Below are 13,254 nucleotides of genomic sequence, written 5' to 3' on the forward strand. Positions count from 1 at the left end.
CCTAAGCATGTACCGAGAGATCTAAAACAACACGTATCCGTCTGGTTGAAGTTTGATNGATCTGTGCCAAAACGGTGGTGCGGACCCCTCCCCGATGTCAGCATCAGCGGATCGGAAGGCAGTTACACTGCCCTGATCGACCACACGGACGCGCTCGCGGTGTACAAAGTGAGCATGGAGTTGATACGTCACGTCGAGGGACCGAGTGAGGAGACTCGCGAGTGGCTGGAGGCCAACATGACGCGTATCAAAAGCGCCATTACTGCACCGAATCCCACGAGGGAGCAGAGGAGGTTCGGGGAACAGTTTTGGAGCAAGGAGAGCTTGGCATGGATGGGGGCGACGCTCTACTTCATTCGGAGGCATCTGAGGGCGGTTGGGAGGGATGAGTCGGAGGAAGTCGCATGATGTGTCGTAGCTTTTCTTTTTTGATTAGGTCTAACTGCTGCGTGGAGTATTGAAGAACTTACGGGGTGGATCAGGCTACCTTTTTGTTATTTTAGACTGGTGGAATGATATTGTTTGGCAAGTGCCAATGACTCACCGTGTCGCTCGTGTCGACGCTGCTGGTGCTGCAGAGTCAGTTGCATATTACAGTCGCGACTTACACAGAGTACTTACCGTGACGGTATCGATGGGTTGCGGGCTGCAAAGTTAGCTGCATATTACCTTCGCGGCTTACATATAGTACTTACCGTGACGGTGTCGATTGGTGGAGCGGAGGATGGGTGCCTAGTAGCAATTAGTCATTGAACACTATGATGCAACTTTTCTTACATACTTACGCGGTAGTTGCTGCTTACTAGTTGTAATCAATCTCAGAATTCTTTTCTCTCAGAAACTCCACTCAGAAAGGCCGGAGCCAATTAGTTAAAGGATGACATTAATGCTATATAGCGGAATATGAATCAGTTGCCAAACTCAGGTACCCTCACATCTGACCTTCTGCTTCCGGGGAAATTGATACTTCTCCTTGTTTTTGACCGAATCGAAATGAGGTATAGCCATGTACGCAATGGCCCATGATGTAGCAAGTCCAGTGTCACGATTCATGAAGGTATCGAAGTTGTTATGATCAGCGGCTCCCGTTAGGTGTGTTCTCACCCTATTTAGGGCTGGACAGGCGCATAGCATGTGCTTGATAGTGTGAGGAATGTATCCACAGTGTGGACAACTCATGTCCGTAGTCTTCAGGTGATAACGGAAGACTGGATTGGATTTGACGGCAATGTTGCCAGTGCGCATTCCTAAAAGCATGGTTTGCTGTGGGGTATCCAAACCGTGATAGAGCTTCAGAGTGTGCTCACCAAACTCAACTTGGTATGCTGGCTGCGCAAATTTCCGAGTGCGAGACGACTCGGTTCCTTGCATGCGCCTCCAGAAATCAAACTGCTCCTTTGCTTTGGCAAATGTCTTCATCTCGATGAAATTCTTGATCCAAAGTTTTCGTGTCGCTGCCTTTGCCCACATACTGTCGCATGCTGCCCCATCATAATAGATCTCCTTGTTCTCAAATATTTGACGCTTGTAATCACTTGCTAGCGAGCTCATTTGAGTATGAGGATGATCCTCTCTCTCTGCCCCAGCCAAGATTCGCATGAACTCGTACTCTTTCGAACCAAGTTTTCGGCACCGATGGTTCATCGCAGCTGCATGAAGTTGCAGGGAAATCGGTAGAATATGCATTTCATTCTGCAACAGTTCTTTGGAAGTTCGTCTCCAAGCCTTAGAGAGTTTAAGGAGGATCTCAGTTTGGAGGGATTCCAATCTGTCAATGGCGTGCCTTGATATGCGAAAGCTTAAACTTTTGTGGCTTTTCTCGTCAAGTGTATTATCGAGAAATCAAGCGGGGCAGGCGTATGTAATGATGGGAATGAGATGTTGGTGGTAAAGATTACGTCGTTGCTCGAGCGTGATACCCCAGGTTGACCCAAAAAGGAACTGGTAGTTCTTCAGCCTCTTCCTAACCTTTTCGCGTAACTTTCTATATGTGAGTTATTTTGGGCGAAGAGATCAACGGATGAAGAGGGACACAACTTACATAGTTGACATGGTCAACCCAAGTGAGGCGTCGATCGAAAACAACCCCGAGGATAGTCATCGTTGGCTGTAAAATGCTCTCTTCTTCTTGCTTGTTCAAACCCTGGAAACCGATCATTTTCGGCAAAAGCTTACAGTTGACGTCTTTGTTTCCCTTTCCCGGCTTCGAAAAATGCATAATATGGTATTTGGTAGGTGAAAAGTGCATATCGTTCTGATTTGCCCACTCGTAAAGCCGGTCATGGATAATGCCCATTTTCGCAACATTTTCTTCATATGATCTTGTGGAAAGGAGAATGTACGTATCATCAACGTAAGAAAAAAGCATTGCGGAGGTGTAGTTCGTGGCCAATTCGTCTAAGAGGGGCGCCGCGTAGAACAAAAATAGCAATGAGGAGAGCGGGCTTCCCTGAGGAACGCCGACATCGATGTAATACTCATGACCATCGTAGCCGGGAAGGTGGATGTAGGTGCGGCGATCAGATAGAAATGACCATGTAATCTCGATCAGCCAATCAGGTATACCAAGTGAGATCAATTTGTCCAGCAATTTGCGTCGGTCAATGTGATCATACGCACCCGTAAGATCAAGACCGAGCAGACTGACCTTCAAGCCCTTTGTCCAATCGGCGTAGATTTTTGTCGTTAGCAATTCTAGAGCAAGAGTTGTGCTGCGGCCCGGCGCGCCAAATTGTGTAAATGGGAGCATTCCGTCCACTTCTAAGACAAGACTTTTAAATCGGTCCGCTATTATCCGCTCTAGTAGCTTTGCCAGCGTGTTCAGAAGGGCGATAGGTCTGTAGGACTTGGGTAAGGATGGGTCCTTTCCAGGTTTTTGGATAACAACGGTGATGCAGTCCTTGAAACTAGTAGGGTGGAACCGCAGGTTAAGACACGTCTGAAAAATCCAGGTAAGGGTGGGTGTTATGGCGTTAGCACATATCTTTAGTGCCTCATACGGAATACCGTCTACACCAGGGGACTTGCGGTCTGACGCGTCTTGCAGCAATCTCGCGACTTCTTCCTCCGTCACCTGCTGGTCGGAATGGTATTGTTTTCGGGTAGGGACGAGGAGTGGTAACGGGAAGTCGCGTCCATTCGTCGACGTGTTGCTATTGTTGAGAGTAGCCTGTGTACATGTAAGCATGTGATAGCGCCAGTTGTTAGATGAGTAATGCCTGAACACTTACACGAGATTCCGAAGAGGCGTTACTATGTGGCGTATTTCTTGGGGGTCCTTTGTACCTGAATAGGCGCCAAGTTTGCACGACAAAACATTTCACCTTTTCTTTACTTTCCTGGATCGTTTCACCGGGAGTTGATTCAAAATCTGGCGTGTATTTGGGAGGTCGCGGCTTGCCACGGTTCAAGGTATTCCTGGCTAAGCGATTCACCCCGAATGTTCTCTTGGATTTCCGTTCCACCCAGTTGCGGTAGTCTTCGGAATTCTTGGCTGAATCTACCTTGATAGATGACGGTTGAATTGGATGATGCTGGAATATATCACGGATGGTTACATGACGCAACATTGCCTCATGAATGATGTCTCGGAACGTGCCCAACGTGCGATTCAGATCGGTCCCATTGGGGTTTGGAGGAAGGTCCAGCGTTTTTATACGTGATGCAACGAAGTCGTTGTATTTACTTCGATCGGCTTCCTTCCAGAGAAATCGTATTCCAGACTTGCGTCGCAGATCTATACTGATTGTGACTGAGGTGATAGCATGATCGCTCTCGTATCCAGGGACATTCAGAACGCTGTACCAGGACTGATCGTCCAGAAACCCACTTACGAAAATGATGTCGATCGAAGACGCATACGCACCACTGCTGCGCTGACCGCGAGCATAAGTGAGGGATCCATCATTCTTGCATACCATTTCCCTAGCTTCCATTGCTGCGACAAGATCTTTAGCTTTCCTGCTGATATACTTCTCCTCGATGTTGCGGCTCCACAGAGGGTGTTGTAGGTTGCTATCGCCGACCACGACATGAGCCTTGTATTCATCGCCACAAGGATTTATGAGGCCTGCGACATCTAAGCGGCCGTTCGGATGGTTGTGGTTATAGAAATTGTGGACAACAAGTTCACCTGGATCGATCCTGATGTGCAGTGACGCTACAAGGCCTCTATTGGGCAATGTAGGAGGTTCCGATACAGCCCATTCCTCAATGGACTGGTGTACCAGAAATGCAACTTTTGCCAGTTTTTTGCATCCTTCGAGTTGACCTTCGAGTCGCTGTTTTGCGTCTTCGATCCTCTTCCTCTCCTCAATCGATGCCCGTTTCTCATGAGCCGTTGGATATGGAGGAGAATAGAGACGGAAGTAAGGGTTATCCTCCCCTGCAATCGCAACACGGTCACCGTTGCCATTGTCTCCACGAAACCAGGTATTGTAAAGTGACACAGAAGAGAAGGCGAGCTGCAAGGGAGGATCCTGGATGGCAATGACATCGGGCAGTCGAGTTTGTGTCTTGAGCCAGTTACGGAGGCTCAAGAGGCGTTGGTAGGAGCACTTCATTTGTACTGAAATGATGTAACCCTCTCCATCATCCAGGCTGGGGGTTTTTGGAGTTTGACCGTTCCAAAAATTGCCCCCACTATGCTCAGGTTCGGTCTCCCGTCCCGTATCAATGTTCGGTTCTTTACGAGCATTGGATTTGTTCCAATTTATCTCCTGTTCAAGTAAGTCAGCAGTGCAGTGCAAACTGTGTGAGATACTCACTCCCTCCAAGCATCTAAGTTGCTGCAAAAACGCTGTTAACCCTTATACTTATGTGAACAACAGTATGACGTGGAATTACCTGAGATGTTGCCGTCTGTTTCTGCTTCTTCTTCCTCACCCCGCTGTCGGAAATGCTCGCTTTCCTCCGCTGCTTGCCTGAATTCATTGAAGCAAACTGTCGAGGGGTATGGGCTGCCATTTATTCGAGATAAGTGATCTGGTACGCTATATAGCAAACAGAGATAGAGAGTTCAAAGTGATGCCGAACAGAGATAGAAAATCAAGTCGTAAGCTGTCGAGTCGATAAAAGGCACGATTGTGAAAAGACATAACTTGCAGATTCTCCGCTCAATATATACCTTTTACGCACGGGCACAGCCCAACAGTCAACAGACATGTGATTCACCTTGCCCGCAGCCTGTCATGCAAAGGTTTTTTTTTCGTTTTTTGATCAACCACGCTTGATGTCTCGATCATACATTGGCGTTTCGGGATCACTTTACCCGGTGTAGCGCTAATACTGACGACTGCAACATAAACTTTCTTTGACCGATCTTGCTGCAGGATTGTAACTATCACAAGCATCGGCAATTTGCACTTTTCTCTAAGTGCACATGGTGTAGTGACAGGGGAGGGGCTTGTCGGACAGCGGCTATATCGTCCGGTTCCGCGGGTTCAATCTTCAGCTTGCACATCTCCATTTATCATCTCGGTTTACAACCTCGGTTTGCCATCTCGGTTTCGTATGCAATGCGAGTGTATTGGTGGAAGATAGCTGAAATGCAAAAAAGAAAGGCCAAAACGACTAATGTTGAAGTCATCGCGTACTTGCCGGGTACCCCGTCGGGCACGATTTTAGCTCTGGGCGCTGTACACCCTAACCCTAGTTCCCATCGCGGATAGTTATGGCAGGGGAACGGTGGAGTAACATAAGACGGCACATGGCGGGGTCCTTGGCGAAGTAACAAATGCTGGATTGACCACTTTTCTATACTAAATACGTACTTCCCACATCATACCATTCAATAGCCACTCGTGCCGTTTTCTACCAGGAAATTTTGTGAGTCTTTCCGGGTTTCTGCTATAGAGCTATATGCTCTTGAAAACTCTTTAAGATGCTCAAAAACTGTTCTGCATGGGATGGAAGCAGGAAAAAGAAAAAAGGGCTTATCATCGTTTCGTACGAGTAGTAGAAAACTAGCCAATTTAGACTGGCACGTTCCAGGCCTACGGCAAGATAGCCGTAGCACATCTGATCCTAGTCCCGACATATTCCCCGCTTTAGCGCCGCTTATCAGTGAATACCAGCCGGAGTTGTGTCAAGATTCTACACCACGCCTGCAGTCGTATCTTGCCCGGCCAGTCGGCATTACTTGGATCCTCAAATCCCCGGAATAAGGAGAATCGAGCCAACCATAGCTTCCATTTCTAATCCTTGAAATGGCCGCCTAAATCGCAGATGTGAAAAAAACAACGTTATGACGCTTTTCGCTGATGTGGAGTGCTTCCGCCACCTTCCCCTTGTGGGTAAGTACTAGCGCAAAACGCGTTTGCAGACATGGAGTAAGGGTCTCAGTCCTCGATGGTGCACCCCCTCCACACAAAGAAAAAGGGATTTGACAGCCCAGCTGGTGGTGCTAAAGGGAATTGTAGCTTGAGCTCCATTTACTATCTGCCTATTGCCGAAGCTGCACCACCTTCAGCACCGATAGCTAGGCTGTTAAATGCCGATTTCATGTATGATGTAAGGCATGCCTGCGGCACGCTCCTTTTGCGACCCGCAGCTCCTACGGAGAGTAGAAATCCTTGCACTTTTCGTGGCTACTCTAGCTAGCACTCCCTCAACACGAAAAACATTACACTTTTCGACGTTATCCCGCTTTGGGGAGCTCACTTTCCCGCAGAAAGTGGGCTAGCGTGGCGAGGTGTATTGCTTTTTATGTAGAGAGGGTGAGCGCATGATCTTGTAACGAACACTAGATCCTACACTATGTGTACATCCTCCACGAAATCCTTCACGAAATCGCCGTGCAGTCAGAGCAGCCGGCAGTAGTATCGGTAGATCTTGGATAGATTAATGTGGAGCTAAAGCTGCACCTTTCTTCAGCTCCATTGACGGGCTGTGGTCATGATGTTTCACTAAGACACCAACTTCTTCGATCAACTGCACCAAAACCTACCTACCAGCAGCTTATTGGTAAGCGATAAGGATCAAGGAATCACGAGTATCGCTCATTCACGGTATGTAAGGGTGTCCGAAAATCCCTCATTCCGCTGATGCGTTGCAAGTCCTACTCATCGCATGCGTGTCCCACCCATCCATCGCCCATCAATTACCCAGTCTATTGATCGAATGGAACCATAACTGACACTATGGCATATTCCTTCTTTCTGGTCATCAGGATATGGAGAATGCTACCGGCAATAATGGATAGGAGGCGTATGCATGTGAAATCCTTTGTGCCACAAGGAACAAGGGGTCTCTGGTCGTCGCGCTGGTCACTTTCACAATTGAAATTAACTTAGTCACGAGAAGGAACAGATGCAATGTCAACCGACTTCCCGTTCGATCTATATAATGACCCATTCATCCACTTCAAAGCAGTCATCCATTCGCCTTTGAAACCCATCAACAGTCCATTAGCGATCATTTACCTCGCCTCATTCTTTTCAATGTCTCTGCAAACACCTTCATCGTCTTCATCAGGGAGCACCCCCATGAAAAAATCCAACGGGTTTGCGAGGGTATTCAATTCGCCACGCACCATCTCACCGTCGGTCCCACTGCAGGATGTGTCAGAAATCATCGAAGATGCAGTTCAACAGGCATTGAGCACTCAACGGAGAGAGCTAATGGCTGCGATGACCAAGCAGTGCTACAAACCTATGCATTCTTTGACGGCAGAAATCAAATCTTTGAAGCACTTCATTGAGAAACGGCAGAAGCATGCGCCAGTCCGTTCACTAGATGCGATTTTGCTCAGAGTCGTGTTCAAACTGACCATGGCCGACACTGAGAAGATGTCCAAAACGATACCCGCTGAGAGACTTCAGATGGTGCAGTCGCTAGGCTATCCTTACGACCAAGCTACATCTGTTCGGATATACCCTAATCTAAACGAACTAGTGGTCTTTACAGATTCGCTTCCAGTACAGGAGGAGCTGAAGAAAAAGGAGAGGGTTGCGGCTATGGCGGGAGCGCTTGGCCTTGAACACAGATCATCGATCAAACTGGACAGCTACTGGGTGATCTTGCACGAATACGACCTTCCAGCCGATTATCTGAGGAATTGCAAGAGCCACCTCGAAGAGATGAAATCTCAGACTGGTCTCGACATCAGCGAAGTTAAGTACGCGGGCCAAAAACTCATGTGGGCCTTCAACACTCCATCTGAGGCCGTAAAGGCGTGCCAGAAGCCTCTATACTTTGCAGGAGACCATGCAATAGCTATGTGAGTATGATTGGATGTGTATTGAAGTAGGAGCCGTACTGATTGAGCTTAGGGCTTATGATCAACGGGCCACACCCTTGTTCTGCAGGAAATGTGGTGGCCCAGGCCATATGTTTGAAAACAAGCAATGCCCGAATTTCTCGTTCAGAAAAGACCAAAGCTGGCCGTGTATCATCTGTGCCGAAAATCATACCTCTGAAGGAGACATCCAATCGTGTCCAAACAAAGGCAACAAAGCATCTCACCGCTGCTTGAACTGCAGGAGGGCCGGGCTCGCTGATGACAAACATCGCACTGATTCACACGACTGCCCCGCGCCAAACACAGTCAAATTCCGCGCAATCTGGAAAGCCCATGCTGCAAGTCTTCCTAATTGGGCAGTGGGCATCGATTTTCCAACCACAGATCAGCTGCGTTCTCAAGTTGAGCGAGGAACCATGCAACAGCCCAATGGGCCCAACAAGGTCAATAGAAAGGGCAAATTCAATGGCCCAGTTCAAACGGCCGGGGAGAGTTCCCTCCCAGGCACAACTGTTGTGAACAGGAAGGGTTTGATGGCACCTAAGAACGCCAAGCAACCGGCATCGGAACCTGAGGCGATGGAGGTTGTCGATAGTGAGTCGAGCGACGATAAGCCCAAAGACGGGGCTACCCGGAAAACGGCAATGCTAGTATCGTCCCAGAGTTCTCTCGGTTCAAGCTCTGCTAGCACTCCCCGCAAGACTGGATCCGCCAATAACCAGACCTCGATTTTTGGTTGGGTTGAGCGAATCGGCTCCACTCCCAAGAGTCCCACAAGTACTGCATCGAGTGCTGGCAACAAAACAAATGCCAGCCCTTCAGTTCGTTGCGGAAGAAGTAGCAAGACCGAGCCCAAACACAAGAAGGGAAGTGCCGCAACTACCATTATCGAGGGGAGAAAGAGGGCTCGTGAAGAATCCGAACCGAGCTTACGGGGCTCTCGTTCCAGGCGCAGAGTTGACATTGACGACTTTGACACGGCCAGCACTCTCGCAGAGTCCTCTAGCTCCCAAAAACAGGCTACCGACACTGTCGACTCTACCAAAAGACATGGCAAGGGCAAGGGCAAGGGCAAAGCACGGGTTGAAACGAGAGAAAGCGACGTGGAATGTGTGGAAGAGTCAGAATACGATGGCGAGTCAGCATTCATATCGGAAAGTGATGAGTACGAATAATCGGTATTCTTCAGTCGTTTCAATCTTTCACTTATCTATTCACAGAACCATTCGTTCGTTCAAAACAAGTATTGTATCTAGTCCCTCCTTCCTTTATAGAGCATCCACTATTGTAATTCGCCATTCTCCTGCTCTTCTGAAAGACCAATCACTGCCAAACGGACATCACAGCATGCTCCTCCTGCAAAAATACGCATCGCCAAAAGTAAATCCCCCTCTTGTTCTTCGTTTCAGCGGCGATAACGTCTCGTATGACTTGTCGTTTCTTGATCCAAGATCCAAGAAGTTATATGGCATGGCTTGACATTAACATACGTGTCAAACTCTTCGAGTGATAACGTGACAAGGGGGGGGGCGCAGCGGGTAATCGAGCTAGGCCCGCACCCTCCCGTCTTTCCCACCAGCCTAGCGCGATATCCCTGGCTGCTGGCACCGATAAGCGAGGACACCGTGGACCCGGATAACTTCCCCGTCTTCGGCACTATCGCGGCCGGCCCATGTGACCCTTAGTGGGACCGGAAGACAAGTGGGTAAGAAACGGTACCTGTCCCAATAGTGCGACTGCTCAGTGAAGCTAATACTGCGCGCTTCTTAACCATCAAATCTACGTACGTCATGTTTGCAAACGTATTTGACCCAGCCAGTCAACATTGTCTAAACACGTTTATCCCCCAGAATAAGGAGAATCAAGCTAATCACAGCCTCTGCATACATTTCTGAAGATTGCCACAACCCAGATCGCAGACCCCAAATGATAACTCGAGTATTGCTAAGGACGCTTTGAGTAGCGGATAGCTCTTTTGCTACCTTCTTATTGGAAGCGCGAAATATGTTTGCAGACATCCTGTAAATGAAGATTGCTGTACTTGGAGAAAATGCATGATCGGATCGAGAATTTGCAACGTCGTTGGTGGTGATTTCAGCTGTGATGTGAGGGATTGCTGGAGCTACTTTCTTATTTTGGGCTATTTCGGTCCACCAAGAGACATTGCATCCTCACCGCCGATCACCACCATCAATGTAGACTCTAGACTTGGGATGAATGACTCTGTTGTTTTATTTTGCTCATTTGTGATTTGTTTGTCGTTTCGATTCAAAATTCTTTAATTTGGTGAGAAGCGCTAGACATAGTAGCTCCTATAGACAAGATCACGTGATATATTATATCGCTATCGATGGAAACTGCCCAGCTTAACACCAAAATGCTGCCATATCCAGTGCTTGTTACCAAATTGAGGAATTTTGAATCGAAAAGAAAAAAAATCGGAAATAAATCAAATCCTACCAAAATATGGTCAATCAACCCGAGGGCTCACTCTTAGATTGATTGATTCCGTTGATCCCAAGTCAAATAGACTCGACATACTGAAGGCAAATTCTAGATTTCTCCTCATCTTATCTAACTAACAGAGATACCAAAATGCGAGAAAAAAATCACATCAACGATCAACTGCACCTTTGTGGCGCGTATGCAGCAAAAGCCCAATGCAATCATCTCTTCATCAAAGATTACAAATACTGCACGCAATGCTAGAACAACTATGCATACCTCCTGCCGACACCGCCTCACGATGCAAAAAATCATTCCCACCAATTCGAAACCCCGGGATCGCCGGTTTCTCTATCGCGCATGCGTTGGCGTCAAACGCCAAAGAAGCAGGCGACTCCGCCTCGCTAACAAACTCAACAAATCTATGAAACGTGTCAGTAATTTCGATTACACTCAAAAACAACCAAAATGAAATGAAATGAAAATGGACGTACTGTTTATCACTGTTTTTGGAAGAAACATTCCACAGCTGGCGCCTGACTACGTCCTGCAAGCTCACTAATTCAACGGGATTTGCTTTATTTTCCATCCACGCTATACGTTGTTGAATCCAGTGTCTCATTGACTGGGGTAAACAAGATTCAGCTCCGTAGATGTATAGCTGATATAGTATGTGATAAAAACTGTGAGGGTTGGATTCGGGGGTGCGAGCAGCGGCGCATCGCTGTGTTGGATATCGCAGTTCATATGAGGTGCTGTCTGGGGTAGGTACGGTGCGTATCACGGGTGTGGTTGGTGTTTCAAGGTCTTCAAGGTAGCCTGCAAGTTGGGGCACGCTTGCGATCATCTCCGTGGCCAGTGTAACGATGACGGTTTCGGATGTTGCTTCTTGAGTGCGTAGTTCTGGGGTCGGCATGAGACCTTGTGATTGTCGTAGGATGAGCTGGTGGAGGCGTATGCGGGATGAGCGAACGTTGTTCCATAAATGGGCATGAAGGTGTTGGGGATATACTTCCGATATGGGTTAGGCATAGGCATCAACCAACACTTTGCTGTAGATACTTACTGTGATAGTATCCTTTGTAAGCCACATGCTCGCTCTCACCAGCAGGTAATTGGACAGATTCAAACGGAGTTTGACGGTCCAATGTACGTGCGAAATCTTCTAGAGAGCTATCGATAGCCAGAGCCCTTCGTATGATAGCAGTAGGGTCATCCTGCATTGAGCTCTGAATTTGATTCTTGAATTGGAGCAATTCCATGACGATATTCAAGAACATGTCGTGGACCGACATGCGTGCAGCTTTCTTTTCAACCAGGTTCTTGAACTCGGAAAAGTTAGGCGGTAGAGATATTTGTTGAACCCAGCAGTTCATGATGACAGTCTTGACCAGTGCCGTACACTGTTGTATTGTGACATCAGTCTGTCTCTCTTGCTTCAAGATCAAGTGTGCCACTGACACAGCACCTGCCAGATGCGTGCAGCAGTTATCCATGCCGACATGCCGTGGGATGATCAGGGCTTCGAACATGGCTGCCATGAATATGGATGCGAGTATGGAGTCCTGAGCTGCCTTTCTTGGACATAACAGAGCAGCATTAATAACTCGTATTGCAGTAGCGTAGTTGTTTGTGGCAACACTCAGCATATCTTTCCTGTGAGATTTGTTCGCAAGACTGACTAGCCCAACAGCTGCACACATTTGTCGCAGTGCAGGACCAGAGAACCCTGATCTGGCATAGTAGCTGGGGAGATAGTGGATCAACGACATGTTTGGATCGTCCACAATGAAGTTATTCATGAAGAAGTTGACCCCAAGGTCGTCCAGAGGCTGATACATGACGAAGCCAGCTAACCGAAATGGAGATTCGGGCAGTTCTTGTTTTTTGGGCCGTTGAACTAACATCTCGTTGGCATGATTATCCTTCACAGGCATTTTCCTAGGCGAAATGCGACCCCGGTTCTGTGTTACCACTCGACTACTCTCATCGAGGAACATGAGGTCGACCATGTTGCGGTACCCTGAGCATTCACGGCCAGCCTTGATGCACTGTCCACAGGCAGGCTGTTTCTTGTCACACTAACAATTGTCAGTGATGTAGGAGCGTGCAGGACGAACAGCAGTTGCTATTTAGTCGGCGAGTCATATAAACTCGAGTACAAGGGAAGGTGGATACAACAGGGGTTCCCCCGTGAAAGTGACTACTCACCCGGCTGCGCAGTTTCCTACATTCTGCGCATGCAGCTGAAGGCTTGCCACGATACACCATTGCGTACAAGCGCTCTTACCCACGCACCGGTATTGGCGACACTCATCTCAGCATTTTGTATCCAAATGTAGGTGTGGCATGACCAGGCACAGGTTGAAGGATTGGGCGAAAAGGAGGGAAGAGGGAATTTTTCTCCGACTGTAGGCATATTGCTCTATCGGCGCCAAGTTGGCACGATTGGTTGGGGAGGCAATGCAAGGGAGCGGCGATGATGTACGCTCCGAGGAGCGCTTATCGATAAGTCTGACCTGAGGCCTGTGGCTTGCATATCCCTCCTCCAACCGTCATTCTTGGAGATA

General features: G+C 48.1%; 3 protein-coding genes across 3 annotated transcripts; 1 reads left to right on the top strand and 2 right to left on the bottom strand.

Moving 5' to 3' along the window:
• Positions 1-499: 499 nt before the first annotated feature.
• Positions 500-1,551, bottom strand: COCVIDRAFT_30586 (hypothetical protein; the record flags this gene model as incomplete). Its single annotated transcript, XM_014696452.1, has 5 exons — positions 500-566; positions 622-646; positions 696-732; positions 786-802; positions 936-1,551. The coding sequence occupies 5 exons, from the start codon at positions 1,549-1,551 to the stop codon at positions 500-502; spliced, it is 762 nt and encodes a 253-aa protein (XP_014551938.1).
• A 5,762-nt stretch (positions 1,552-7,313) lies between these two features.
• COCVIDRAFT_30588 (hypothetical protein) lies at positions 7,314-9,414 on the top strand (the record flags this gene model as incomplete). Its single annotated transcript, XM_014696453.1, has 2 exons — positions 7,314-8,218; positions 8,271-9,414. 2 exons carry the CDS (start codon positions 7,314-7,316, stop codon positions 9,412-9,414), a joined length of 2,049 nt encoding a protein of 682 aa, XP_014551939.1.
• Positions 9,415-10,916: 1,502 nt separating this feature from the next.
• Positions 10,917-12,955, bottom strand: COCVIDRAFT_41808 (hypothetical protein; the record flags this gene model as incomplete). Its single annotated transcript, XM_014696454.1, has 4 exons — positions 10,917-11,106; positions 11,146-11,695; positions 11,751-12,765; positions 12,896-12,955. 4 exons carry the CDS (start codon positions 12,953-12,955, stop codon positions 10,917-10,919), a joined length of 1,815 nt encoding a protein of 604 aa, XP_014551940.1.
• Positions 12,956-13,254: the final 299 nt, after the last annotated feature.

The sequence above is a fragment of the Bipolaris victoriae genome (genome assembly GCF_000527765.1).
Source record: "Bipolaris victoriae FI3 unplaced genomic scaffold scaffold_122, whole genome shotgun sequence".
In the NCBI taxonomy this organism is placed as follows: domain Eukaryota; kingdom Fungi; phylum Ascomycota; class Dothideomycetes; order Pleosporales; family Pleosporaceae; genus Bipolaris; species Bipolaris victoriae.